General features: G+C 51.8%; 5 protein-coding genes across 5 annotated transcripts; 4 read left to right on the forward strand and 1 right to left on the reverse strand.

Annotated features, from left to right (window-relative positions):
• Positions 1 to 503: 503 nt before the first annotated feature.
• N7510_011448 (RBM8 family RNA-binding protein) lies at positions 504 to 1,100 on the forward strand (the record flags this gene model as incomplete). Its single annotated transcript, XM_056983373.1, has 2 exons — positions 504 to 746; positions 858 to 1,100. 2 exons carry the CDS (start codon positions 504 to 506, stop codon positions 1,098 to 1,100), a joined length of 486 nt encoding a protein of 161 aa, XP_056828867.1.
• Positions 1,101 to 1,818: 718 nt separating this feature from the next.
• N7510_011449 (putative glycosyl hydrolase) lies at positions 1,819 to 3,501 on the forward strand (the record flags this gene model as incomplete). Its single annotated transcript, XM_056983374.1, has 1 exon — positions 1,819 to 3,501. The coding sequence occupies one exon, from the start codon at positions 1,819 to 1,821 to the stop codon at positions 3,499 to 3,501; it is 1,683 nt and encodes a 560-aa protein (XP_056828868.1).
• Positions 3,502 to 6,616: 3,115 nt separating this feature from the next.
• On the forward strand, positions 6,617 to 7,189 carry N7510_011450 (short coiled-coil protein; the record flags this gene model as incomplete). The annotated part of the gene is made up of 2 exons (XM_056983375.1): positions 6,617 to 6,936; positions 7,006 to 7,189. 2 exons carry the CDS (start codon positions 6,617 to 6,619, stop codon positions 7,187 to 7,189), a joined length of 504 nt encoding a protein of 167 aa, XP_056828869.1.
• Positions 7,190 to 10,220: 3,031 nt separating this feature from the next.
• artA (14-3-3 adaptor artA) lies at positions 10,221 to 11,166 on the reverse strand (the record flags this gene model as incomplete). Its single annotated transcript, XM_056983376.1, has 3 exons — positions 10,221 to 10,325; positions 10,380 to 11,053; positions 11,106 to 11,166. The coding sequence occupies 3 exons, from the start codon at positions 11,164 to 11,166 to the stop codon at positions 10,221 to 10,223; spliced, it is 840 nt and encodes a 279-aa protein (XP_056828870.1).
• Positions 11,167 to 12,504: 1,338 nt separating this feature from the next.
• On the forward strand, positions 12,505 to 13,068 carry N7510_011452 (uncharacterized protein; the record flags this gene model as incomplete). The annotated part of the gene is made up of 4 exons (XM_056983377.1): positions 12,505 to 12,638; positions 12,780 to 12,845; positions 12,907 to 12,972; positions 13,035 to 13,068. The coding sequence occupies 4 exons, from the start codon at positions 12,505 to 12,507 to the stop codon at positions 13,066 to 13,068; spliced, it is 300 nt and encodes a 99-aa protein (XP_056828871.1).
• Positions 13,069 to 13,339: the final 271 nt, after the last annotated feature.

A 13,339-nucleotide genomic window follows, 5' to 3' on the forward strand; every position in this document is an offset into this window, starting at 1 on the left:
AACCATATAAATGTCCAATTCCACCAGTTATTACCCTGCCATTCACAGTGACTCACATCTTTTGCTTAGTTCAGTGAACTTTAATAAGAATAGGGGCTTTATATGTCCCATACAAAAACTGAATAATCCCTTTCACCTGTGGCTTCCCTATCTAGGCAGTCGATTTATGCTGAGGGTACTAGTCAGTGTTCGTGAAAGGTAGGCTCGAACCTTTTTGCAAACTACTATAGCATCCTGATGTTGAGAACGCAATGTCAATCTTGGGAAAATGCCACTGAAATGTTGCAGAAGGTATGGCTCTATATACACCGTCTCAGTCCATCGACAGTCCACCCGCTTATATAAGCACACGGGCTTACCTTGAACGCCGTGCAATTCGACTCCCACCTCAACTCAGACCTGCAATCCAAGTCAGACCCAATTGAAGAACCCCTTACTAGCCAATTCCGCCAGCGCGACCAGCGTCAGATTATCCCATTCCCACACAACCCACCATTCTCACCATGTCAAACGAAATGGAAGTCGACCCTCCCGTCGCACAGGACGACACACCGCAATCCGGCCGGGGCTTCGAGCCCAGCACCCAAACGGGCGCAGTCGCCGTGCGCAGTATCGAGGGATGGATCGTGATCGTGTCGAATATCCACGAGGAGGCATCAGAAGAGGACGTCACGGATCTGTTCTCGGAATACGGGGAGATCAAAAACTTCAGTTTGAACCTTGATCGGCGAACGGGTTACGTTAAGGTGCGTTTCTTTCTGGGAGCGTGGCATTAATTCAGTGACCATGTTCTTTGTATTGGGGTGCCATTGTGCAGTTATTGGGTGCAAGGCTGACATGACATTTGCGCTCTGCAGGGATACGCATTGATCGAGTACTCGACCCTCCCCGAAGCCAGCGAGGCTATCAAGAACCTGAACGGTGTCAAGCTGCTGGATCAGACAATTACCGTCGACTATGCTTTTGTCCGCCCGCCTCCCACAGGCAAGGGTAAGGGCGGAGGACCCAAGGGCGGTGCTGGGAATGGCGGTCGGGGTCGCAGCCGCAGCCGGGATCGGAGTCGCAGTCCTGGTGCTGGCGCTGGCGGCGAGCGGCAATAAGAGTGTTCTTCTTTGTTCTTGGCAAAGCCTTTGGACTCGGGATCTGTTGGACAGAGATGCATGATCGCTTGCCGCCTTCTTTGTGATACCTGCTCTTCTTTTTGCTAGCGCTGCGCTGTCACCCACTCCTCTTTGCGCTTCTCATGAATCTTGACTTCTCGATGAAGCATACTACACCGCCGGCATATTTCTATGGGTTAGATCCGTGCGAGCTTAATATAAGCTTGTATCGCAGCACGGCCCCGATGAGGCATATGCCGGCGCCGTGAGACCTTGACAGAATGGTAAGATGATGTGGCAGCTATATAGAAATTCATGCTGACGTTATTTTAGAATGGAAATGACCTAAGAGAAATCCTAGCCCTAGAATGCGCCTCATGAATGCACACCCAGTCAGCTTCCTGGACCTTTCGTTCTCCGCACTGTCCGTGCCACCTCGCGTAGTGTAGATGCATCATGCGACTCGTGCTCTGGCCGTCTGCAATTGAAGCCATAGCGTTTAGTTCCTTTTCTTTTCGTCCTTTTATTTTTTCCTTTTCTGTCCAGACTGTCTGTCCATGACATATAGTTATTGCCCCAGGCAGAGGATCCTTAGTCAGCCCTTAATCCAGACCAGGTTCCCCGCATACCATAAAATCCCCCATCTTTTCCCACTCTCTTGCGCTCTGCCCTATATGACATCCCAGGAGGGCCTCGGAAACCAGGCATCATTGTAACAATGGGCCTCGCACGCCAGGGCCCTGCTGGGCTACCACTATCTTTCTTTGTCATTATTGCGCTATTCTTTCTTTCTTTCGCCAATGCGTTGGCCTTCCCCAATCAGATCTCACTCGGACAGCACGTCCCAAAGGAGAGAGAAAAGGACGAGGAACCCGCCAGCAAGACCTTGAAAAACCTCATCGGGGCACTGCACGCCATGCAGGACAACTACTTCCAGCTATGGCTAGGCACGTGGCCAACCGCCATCGACTGGACGGCCGCCGTGATGAACACCCATGTGGCCGCGACACTGGCGTCCCTGTCTGACACGGCCCACGATATTACTCCATCTTTCCGTGCGATTGAAAACACCATCAACCACTTCTTCAGCCACACCTCTACGTTCTATTTTGGGGAGAATTCATTCGGGTTGCGCCAGCAGGCCTACGATGATATGTTGTGGGTTGTATTGGAGTGGCTAGAGAACATCAAGTTCCAGGACCAGCACTCAAATCTGCACTACACCTCCGAAACATCCTCGGCAACATCAATAAAATCGTGGTACGGGACCCAGTTCCGCGACTCGGCTGCTCACCGCGCACGTCTTTTCTGGGAGCTTGCCTCGGTCGGATGGGACAAGACCCTGTGTGACGGCGGGATGGTCTGGAGCCCCTACCTGGGTCCTTATAAGAACGCCATCACCAACGAGCTGTATATCTCCGCCAGTATCGGGATGTATCTCTATTTCCCTGGCGACCCAATCGAGTCCCCGTTTATAGCCAGTCAGCATTCTGGCGGAGATGGCCTCCCACATAATCCTGCGCACCTGAAAGCCGCTGTCGATGGGTATGCGTGGCTCAAGCATTCGAATATGACCGGGCCCCTCGGGTTGTATGGCGACGGCTTCCACATCAGTGGCTGGAAGAGCCCCGCAAAGCCAGGCACGAAGAAGTGCGACTTGCTCAACACCATGGCATACACCTATAACCAGGGTGTCGTGCTGAGTAGTTTGAGAGGGTTATGGCTAGCCACGGGAGACCAGGACTACCTCCGCGACGGCCACGAGCTGATCTCCAACGTGCTGCGCGCCACGGGCTGGCCGCAGACCGACAGCCAGCAATGGGCAGGATTAGGCCGCGGCGGTGTCCTGGAAGACGTATGCGACTCGCGCGGCGTGTGTAATCAAGACGGACAGACCTTCAAGGGGATATTCTTCCACCACCTAGCAGAATTCTGCCGACCACTCCGACCCCAGGAAGAACGATTCCTGGTTGGCGATGCTACCCGCCGCAGTCCCGCACACACCGAGAGTAGTCCCTGGGATGAAGTCTACGAGAAACACCTGAAACGCTGCCATTCCTATGGCGATTGGATCGAACACAATGCCAAGGCAGCGCTCATGACTCGCGACGATGACGGCAAGTTCGGAGCCTGGTGGGGCAGGGCATACGGCGCTCTTGGTGATTCTGATGAGCTTGTCAACACTAGCGTCCTCCCCGACGGCGCGGTGGACTACCGCAGTTCGACCCTGTACGGTCTCTCGCCGTTCTCTGGGGTCGAGGCTGTTCCCCCCAGTACTAGTGCCAAGAACAAGAAGGATTATAACGACCGCGGCCGCGGCCGGACTGTCGAGACGCAGTCTGGCGGTGTGGCGGTGTTAAGGGCGCTGTACCAATGGCAGACCTGCAAGTCTCTCTCATGACTGATGACCGGCACAGTTGTTTTTTGTTTTTGTTAAGCGTGTCGTACGGTACATTCTTTCATGCATCGGTTATTGGATAATGCAGGCACATTATTGTTGGGGTCATTGGAATTGAAATAACTATTCTTCTTATTGTTACTATTCATCGGACGCCTTCGCTTGGGCTCTTGCATTTACATTTGAATGGCAATTTGCTGACATGTCATCGGCTGTCAGAATGCAGGATTCAAGAGCTAGCTAGCGCTGTTCTTGGCGTTGGTTTTCCCTGCTTAGGTGTTAGTAGTGGCAGTCAAAACATTCAACTCAACTCAATTGTCTTTCCATCGGTTCCACACTTTGTAGAATAGCGATCCACCATGGATCCAAGCTCTCGAGCACCATTCTTCCGATTAGAGCGTAGTGGTTCGGGGGTATCGTATGTCGCACAAAGCGCCGACCTGCAGATCAGCTCCGCGAATAATACAAATCCTGTTTTCGGATCGGGATTCTTGATTTTACCTAGCGCTCGATCGGCTCGGTTTTGTGGGGGATCGCGCCATTGTTATTATGATCGTATAGTATAGTATGGTTTGTACGGAGTACGACCTCGATTTTGTGGTGGACTTCTCTAACTCGGTATTGTACACGGCACTTGAGATATATTTACTAGACTCCAGAAGCACAAAGCCAAAATTAAATGCTTACGATACAGACCGTGGTTCAAAAGGGTATGTATGATGCATTCTGGAAAGCAACTTTCCCGATCCGGCGATGACACCAACCCAAACCCTTGTTCTACAGACAAAGGCAATGTCAATCCGCTTGCATAAGTCAGTTACCATGGGTTGGTTACATAGAGGCTAGCAAGGCTATTGCGTATGTAGGATTGTATTATCTAGCATCTAGACAGATTATTATTTACTGAACAAATTAGGATTGTTCTCCGACGGCGTTATGATGTCTCTCAATCTTATACTTTCTTCATACTACTGTACATACGTTTTAGCAAAAGTACACAAGTACTGCCGCGCTCGTGCGCTGTTCGGATCTCTGTGCGCTCTGGTTGGGCCGCTCGTCGAGCCAAAGGCGAAAACTTGTTCCGGTGGGGAGCACCGCCGCTCCCAATCAGCAGCACCCTGCAGATCTCACGCTGGGCGCTTTTGCCTTTTTGCTTGATCGAAAGAAACACGCGTAATGTCTCATCTTTCTTTGTATTTAGCGGAGCCTCACCAGCAGGTGGCAATTACATGTTATTCTTAGTACGTAGTCCATCAGTTATTAGGTCCAGGTTAACCAACTACCACGTACACTGTAAATGGGAAATAATAGCAGAGCGTAGTATTACCGAGGGTGCCTTCTATACTCCAGGGATGCTAGGCCTGAGCGTGGTCATCTGACCGTCGGGGATCCAGGAACGACAGCCATTTGTTGTCCAACTCGGTCCTTCGCACCGCTTACGATTCATCACATTTTCTCCGATTCTCTCGCCACCTCTGACGGTTCATTCATGTTGTACGGGTACTACTGCTCTTCTGCCAAGAAGGTTTGCCCTCCCACGGGGATCGGCAACATGATGTCCCTGCTGGGTTTCACCTGAGTCCTAGCGTGCCCCTCGATCATCAATGATAGGGGCCCATGTTGAACCCACGAGAATGGATCGTCTGCCACCGAGTTCCCACCATTGGCGCTACCCTGCACCACCCACGGGACCGTGAGTGACTACTGCGGAGAATAAAATCATTCTGTGAAAATGTGTTTTTTCTCACCGCATGAATAATTATGTCCGAGGGGGTGGCCGCATTGGCTGGAGTCTAGTCGCGCAGTTCGTTACTGACCATCACTACTTCTCGTAACTACCCGTCCACGTGAGAATAATCGAATCAGGACCCGTCAAATGGCGTCATTTTTCGCTCGTTGCGGCTCGATCGACATTGCATAGCGGGCCCCTCCCTCCCCCCTGAAGGCGGACGAAGTTGCCCCATAGTTATGTTACTCAGTTAGTGAGTTACCTAACTAGTACACGCACTCGCCGCCTATGACGCCTGGTGGGTGGCATGGAATGCTACCGAGCATGGCCGGTGATGACTATGATTATGATCCGGACCAGAGCCCGCTCGGGCATAGTGAGGGTGGGAGGGTTTGGTAACGAGCTCTGCCACTCTAGCGGTGGAGGATCGTCAGCGGCAGGCCACACGCTCGTTGGCTGGGGGCGGGTGGGCTCGTGGAAGCGGAACCGAGAGTTGTGCCCTACTAGTTTGTTAGGGAGGGTTCTTCCCCTCCCACATCCAGGAGCGGGAGAAGGGACTTGGCCGCCTAATAATAATGAATAGTATCAGTCGGGATGGACATCGTAGGATAAAATTAATAGTCATAAAGACCAATTATGGGGGGGCTTGATCTGTGTTGTTTCAACCTGGTCAGTAGTAGTCCATCACTAACAGTTGTTCGGTGGCTGCCACGCGCTGGAGGAGAAAGGGTGTTCCTTTCGGGAAGGGATGCACAGGGAACACCGGAGGTACCAGCGTGGGCCACTTCGCCAGTACTGGCCACCCAAGTCACTCCCAGGTACCGTTCGCTCAATACGGGTACCGTAACCTAAACCCATTTCCTTTTTCTCCTCCTTCCCATCCACCGTCTTTCTTCTCCCTTCTTTACTACTCAACCACTCTCTGTGTATTTCGAGCTAATTCTTCCCCCCTCCTCCCCCCCATCGTGGCTGATCGCCTCGACCTCTCGCTCTGTGTCTACTCTCTTCCTCACTCGCTTTGACGTTTGTTTCTTCCGTCCCTGAGGCCCTCCCCTCCTCCGTCCGTCCTCCGGTCCATCGCCTCGAAAACCCCCCTCCCGAACCTGCATTGCGGTCGCTTTTCACACCAAACGTCCACCGCCCGTCTTCCTCCCACCGTCCTCTCCCAACCGACCCCGGTCGCTACCTCAAGCGTAACACAGATTTGATCGTCTGGGGTCCATCGCTAGGGGTAGATCCGTGGTCGTTCGAGCATCCATCTCGGTTCAACCTTGCCGTCGTTTTGTTGATCGTGGAAGAATCACGATCATCCGCCACTCTGGACCTAAGCGTGCGAATCACGTCTCTTTGACATTCCTCTACTTCCCGTTATTGTCGCGAACCAACCTTATGGCATCTGATACAGAGATGAACGAGGCTTCTCCCGTCGACACACTACCGCAACCCAACGACGGTGGCCGCATGCACATGTCATCCCTCTCATCATCATCATCCATATCTGACGCCGAAAACGAGCGCCGAGGCCGATCAGAACGACCGCGTATGGCTAGCCGCAAACCCTCCGCGTCCATCCTGGTCCCCCGCGACCACCCGGAAATTGAAATAGAGGAAGAAGAGTTTCCCCCGGACGACGCCCGCGCCATGAGTCCGCGTCGCAATTCGGCTGATCTGGAGCGCCTGGGTAAGGAGGCTCGCCAGACTCTTCAGGAGTGAGTATCTTTGTTTTTGGATTTGCGGTCTCCAATATGCGAATGGTTTGCTAATTTTAACCCCGAAAGACAAGCCAAGGCCCTTCAATCTTCGCTGCAGGCACTCGCTGAGCGTATCGATGCCGTCAAATCCGATCACGACAAGTTGGAAGTCGAAAACAAAGTCTTACAGGACTACATCGGTGGACTGACTCGCAACATGACTAAGAATGAAATGACCCGAAGCACCAAGGCTCGTAAGGCGCAGAAGTAGCACCCTCCTCCACTCGCTGAGGATGCGGTCGCTTGTGTTGCCCTCCGTGATGACCCTTGATCTCTTTTTCTCGTTTACGATGATGAACATCCGCCATCTTTTTTTCTGGTGTTTTGTCGCCACCATTGTCTCAGTCCATTGCCGTCCTGAATCCTCGTCACCAAAAAGTTGCCTACAATCCATACTCTGCGTGGCGGGGGGCGCGGGTCAGCAGCCGCCGGGCAAAAATTTTGTCTCAGGGCGTTACGATTGTCGCCACTTCCTTCACGTCCATCATTCTTCCACCCGACTGGCTCGAGTGGCATCGAGCATTGTTTCTTACTTCACCTTCCACGTCACCCCGTCACGGTCTCCACTGTTCTTTCAACACACCGGGCGACCACAGCCAGGGGAACAAGGGGTATCCGTGACATCATCGTCTGCATGCCGGGTGGTTCACCGGTGGGCCGCCACCCGAGTCTTGGCAACCTTGCTTCGATCAACACGAAACAAGCGGGTTTGTCACTTCGGGTGATCACGCGGTTCCACCGTTTTTACCGTCGATACTTTGTGTTGTGTTGTCTCGTCATTTGGCGTTATCTCTATTTTTGGGCCCTCTTTTGGGGTGACTTTCGCGTGGATCCGTTCCACCTTGTACTTTTGCTTCTGACCATTTCTCTTACCTTCGTTTGTTGTTGAAAGCATAGCACCTCGGGCGTTTTGGGGACTGGGACTAGACTCGATTTGAATTGTGAAATGACTTGCCGTCTGGAGCCGCGCACTGGAAATGTTTTCGTCATCATGGGCACATTGCATGGGCATTCTGGTTCCTGGTTATGGTCACCGCAGGAGAACGGCGTGCTGGGAAAGGGGGCAAACGCATAATGTTTTTGTTGAGGGGTCCTTTCTTTCTGTGTTTCGCAGCCAGCAGCCAAGTCCATTTTTATTCTTCTCTCCTATTCTGTTGCTTACAGTGTACATCCTCTGTTGCATCTTCCTCCTTCCCTTTGTCCCCCTTTTCTCCTTCTCGTGGACTCGACGCTGCTGCTGCGCCAGTCCCAAAAAAAATTGACTTGGCCTTCTGACCGAATCAACCCCTTCCATCATGTGCTGCACTTCTGCCCTCCACTCCACCCCCTGGTTCCTTTTTATCGTCTCTCTGGTTTTTGACAGTTCAGTTCAGTTCTGTTTTTGTTTTTGTTTTTGTTTTTCTGTGGCTCTACTTCCCTCTCGCCTTGCCATTTGCCATACCCAGGAAAGCGTGCATGTCTCAAGTCCCCTACTGTTTGTATTTGTCTTTTCTACTTCTTCCCTTACTTTTTTGGCCTCAATGTCCCTACCTATCACGCCTGCATGGGTGGTAGGGTAAATTTGTGGTTTAAATTGTAGCGGCAATGGATGTTTCACATGGTTTTCTTGTGTGGGTGTAGATGTGGTGTAGGTAAAGGAGTGTATAGTAGAGCTGCGTAGCCAAGTGTATATACAGGATGTTTGTTTGGTATAGAGCTGTATGGTATGAAGCGCCCCCTGCAGCTTTTATGACGGTGTCACAGGTGAATTGGTGAGGAAATCTTATTCTTGACCAGAGATATATCCAAACAGATCCTCTGGGCAGACACTCGCTGGTCGCAAAGCAAACCGATATGTGGAGCCAATCTATCTTCCGAGAGTATTCTTCCTTGCTTTGTCCGACAGGGATAGATGACTAGTGTAGAGCTGGCTTCTATATATATTTTCCATATTTGTCACATCCATCTCAGTTGACTAGAATATACGAAGCAAATGATGCCTCTGAACCCTTGTTTCGAGAATACCTATTGTCTACAGCATAGAATTGAAATGTTTAGCCTCAGGCGCCTTTTTTCGATTGTTCCGAGGATTGGCTGCTTTGCTAAGTTAGTCAGAATAGACAGGTTGCGTAACTAAGTTATAACAACATGACCACTAGAGAGATGTCTGGGTTGATAACTAGATGTCTACCTACATCGGAGAGAGCCTAAGGAACCAGTAACAACATAGCAAAGCAAAGTTTACACGCCACATATGCCATATGTGTGAGTGCTGCGATGAAACGAGCCAGGACCTTTGGAAGAAGATATCGATGGCTTGGATCTTTCGGGTGCGTATTTTATACCAATGCCTGAGCCGCCGCTCAGCTCAAAAATGGGCTTCGAGGTTACCTACTGCAGTAGCAAGCCATACTTGTGTCTGATATTCGACGCCTGCCATAGTGACGGCAACGGCCCAGCTACTATGAGGAAAAACAGGATATCCCAAGTATAGCTACAGAGCAGATGATCTTATCCCAAAAAACCACTAACATCTAGCATCTAGCGAGACTCCAACGCCACAAGGCACAGGGAATACGGAAGACGCGAAGAAACCAGAAAAAGGAGAGGAGACAGAAGATAGAAAGCCAAGGTTGGGGGAGAAGACCGAGAATAGGTACCCTCCTCCTTCCTCCTTGCAAGTAGTAGACCTGATAAGGAAAGGCACTGATTTAATGGGTTGATCAAGAAACTTCTGTTGTCGTGTGTGTATGTGTGTAGTAGTGGGCTTGGTTTGGAGAGTGCGCGCAAGGGGAACTCTTTGGGTAGTAGTAGAGGCAAGTAGGCAAAATAACAAGAAAGAGAAATGAAAAGAGAAAGAAAATAGCGAATAACAAGGGATGGGATAAGACGGTCCATCAAGAAGGGAAGAAAAAACACACACATGATGAGAAAAACCGGGATCCCAAAGGAGGTAAAGGTAGAAAAAAAAGAAAGGAAAAAAGAAGTGCCACGATAAAGAAGACATCAAAACAAATGGACGGTTCCCTCTAGCTTTCGGCCGTGGAATTTAAGATCTCCCACGTCTTTGGCAAGGAAAAAACGAAGATTCAGATTAATGTTTCCCATCGGTCATCCTTGTCCCCCTTCGTCTCCCCTCTCGTCCCTTGCACTGGGAAGACCTGACACAATGTGTGCGCGCTCTCTCGCTCGTTCTTTTTCGATTATCCTATCCGTCCCAAGGACGCGAGTCCATCAACACCTAGTATTTTGGGGGGTTCTCTTTACTCGGCGGGCTTGTCACCCTCCGCGGCCGGGGCCTCCTCCTTCTTCTCGGAAGCGCCGGCGCTCTCGGGGGCGGGCTCGGCCTCGGACGAAGTCCAGAGGGTCTAGATATAAGAGTTAGACAGTGGTTCATTCGGAAGCAAAATAGATTGACTTACAAGGTTGTCCCGGAGGAGCTGCATGATGAGGGTCGAGTCCTTGTAGCTCTCCTCGCTCAGGGTGTCGAGCTCTGCGTCGGATGTGAGATTCTTTTCCCTCACACTCACAGCGAAAAAGTACTTACCAGCAATAGCGTCGTCAAACGCAAGCTTGGCCAGATGGCAGGCCTGGTCGGGCGAGTTGAGGATTTCGTAGTAGAAGACCGAGAAGTTCAGGGCCAGACCAAGGCGGATGGGGTGAGTCGGGGCAAGATCGGTCTGGGCGATCTCGGTGGCAGCCTTGTAGGCCTCCAGGGAGGCATCGGCAGCGCCCTTGCGGCGGTCGCCAATGGCGAACTCGGCCAGGTAGCGGTGGTAGTCACCCTTCATCTTGTGGTAGAAGACCTTGGACTCGCCGCTCTGGGCCGACTTGATCAGGTGGTCGTCCAGAACCTCGAGGATGTCGTCGCAGATCTTGGCCAGCTCGGCCTCGATCTTTTGGCGGTACTCCTTGATCAGAGTAACCTGGGACTCGTTGCCTTTGGACTCCTCCTTCTGCTCAATCGAGGTGACGATTCTCCACGACGCACGGCGGGCACCGATGACGTTCTTGTAGGCGACGGACAGGAGATTCCGCTCCTCGACGGTGAGCTCAACGTCAGCGGAGGCAACAACCTTCATGTTCTCGACCATCTCTGTTTTCCTGCATCAGCAATGGCCCAAACATCGAGGAGACAAAATGCGAACCTTCGTAGCGCTCGGCCTGCTCGGCCAGCTTGGCGAGGTAAACAGCATCTTCTTGACCCATTGTGAAAGGTGGTTTCTGAATAAATGAATACTGTCAGTAAGTCTGTCTCGAAAGATAGTTCGGCGGGTGGTGATGTCAGGGAGTCATGCCACCCAGAATGCGATGCAGGGGCAGTGCAAGAGGCGACCGGGAGGGGTAGGCAATCAAGAACCCGGGTGGATAGGGAAGAAAAGGGAGCCAGGTATGTCCAACTATCATATCACGCAGGACGTATCTTCGATGGCACCACATGGAAGGGAGACCTGACGGCCAGGGGGTCATTGCTCGCTTCCTGGGTCAACGGGGTGTGGTGTCCGGCTGGGGGGCGGTCGCGGCAACGACCCAGCGGGTAAACACGCAGACAATGAGGACCTGGTCCCATCCACCATGAGGGTACGGAGCGCCATTGCATGGAAGAGATGAGATGGGGATGCGAGGTGGTGACGAAGAATTATCGACAGCCCCATCTTGCATGGCCGGTGGATGTTGTGGGATTGGCCGTTTGGGGGATAGGAGGGGGGGGGGAGGGGTTGTGTGGCAGAGCGAGGGAACAAGGTGGAAATTGAGGAGAAGACTCACGTTTGTTGGAGATAAGGCGAGAGAGAAGATCGAGATGAGAATGGAGCGATGGAAGCGATGGGGGATGAAGGGAGAAGTGTGAGGGAGAGGAGAAGGAGGGGGAAAACACACAAGGCGGAGAGAGACAGTGTTGGGATTTTGCCAACTACAAGTCAGTGTTCACTACTACTCACTAACTATAAGTTACGATGAACTAGAACTAACGATTTCATCAGAGTTTCCGTATTCACATCCTATGATCATGATTTCCTCTGGTGATTGTATTCTTCAGGTCTCTGTCGTCCTGAGTCGGCCCATCGACATCTCCCTGTCTTCTGTGTGGTTCGGTGGGCCCGCGTCATCATGCTCACCCTCCATCCTCTACTAACTATGCGAATAACTCGTTCACTAATAATAATGCTACTACTAGCCTATGATCACCAAGTTTGGTCCCCAATCTCTGCGAAACACACCCGACCCCACTACCGGACTGGATTGTCCTGCCGAATCCTATCTCCTTGGCCCAAAACTGAGCGACTTCAAGGGGAAGCCCTATGACTTAGCAGCACCCCTACTTAACTAGCAAGTCGAATGAGAGCACGTTCACTTATCGCTTGAGCCCGAAACAGAAATTTCGGCTCACCTGACGACATCTGCTGACATAACCATCCAAAAATCACATGACCAGTTCTTGGCGCTGTGTCGTCATCCCCAGCAGTGACTCGCACCTGTCAGCTTCCAGCTTGTCTTCTTCCCCCAACCAGCCACCTACACCCATTCCCCTTCTCTCTCGACTCCAACATGTTCCGTCAAGCTATTGCCCGACCCCTGGTCACTGCCAACCGCACAGTGACCCGCCGTACCTTCTCCGTTGCCGTCCCCCGGATGGGCGAGGGCGACACCGGTGCTCCCCGGGCTGGAGGCGCAGCTTCTGGGTACGTGACATCCCTTACATCCCATCCTCCAATTGCATCAACCCTGCGATAATGGCGCACTATCGCTGCCTGCCTGCCCAGAGGCAGCCAGATGACATCATATGTCCAGACGACGTTGCTGACTTCTGTGTGTTCTTCCAGTGACCAGTTCACCAAGCGTGAGGCTGCCCAGGAGGCTGTGTACATTCGTGAGAAGGAGCTGGAGAAGTAAGTTGTCCTCGGAGACTTTCCCGCCTCTCCCTCAAACTAACTAATGGCGATTTGCTAGGCTGCGAACCCTGAAGAAGACCATCACGGAACAGCGCAAACACCTCGATGATTTGGAGGGCCACATGTATGTTGCATTATCCTTATGGCGTGCTCAAGTTGAATCAATGCTGACTCCCGTTTCCCCAGTGACAAACTCACCAAGGAGCAAGGCAAGTCCTAGACTGCTCCAGCATCGGAATTCCTATCCTGTATACCATATCTCCACTCCGTCCGGCAGTCTCCTGGTCATGACTAGATAAGACTTTTTTCTTCCATAGCATAGACAGTCGTTTGATTTGCTGTCCGTCGTGCAAGATACTCCAATCACAGTCGAGACAATCACATAAGAGATACAAAAGGAGCTCAACTATCCTCCCCGTAGCCGTAGTCCACCTAAATATCCGGAAAAGAGATTTACTTATCACTTTCTGCCCCAGACAATCCACACAAAC

The sequence above is a fragment of the Penicillium lagena genome (genome assembly GCF_028827675.1).
Source record: "Penicillium lagena strain IBT 129212 chromosome Unknown utg000008l_segment0_segment0, whole genome shotgun sequence".
Lineage (NCBI taxonomy): Eukaryota > Fungi > Ascomycota > Eurotiomycetes > Eurotiales > Aspergillaceae > Penicillium > Penicillium lagena.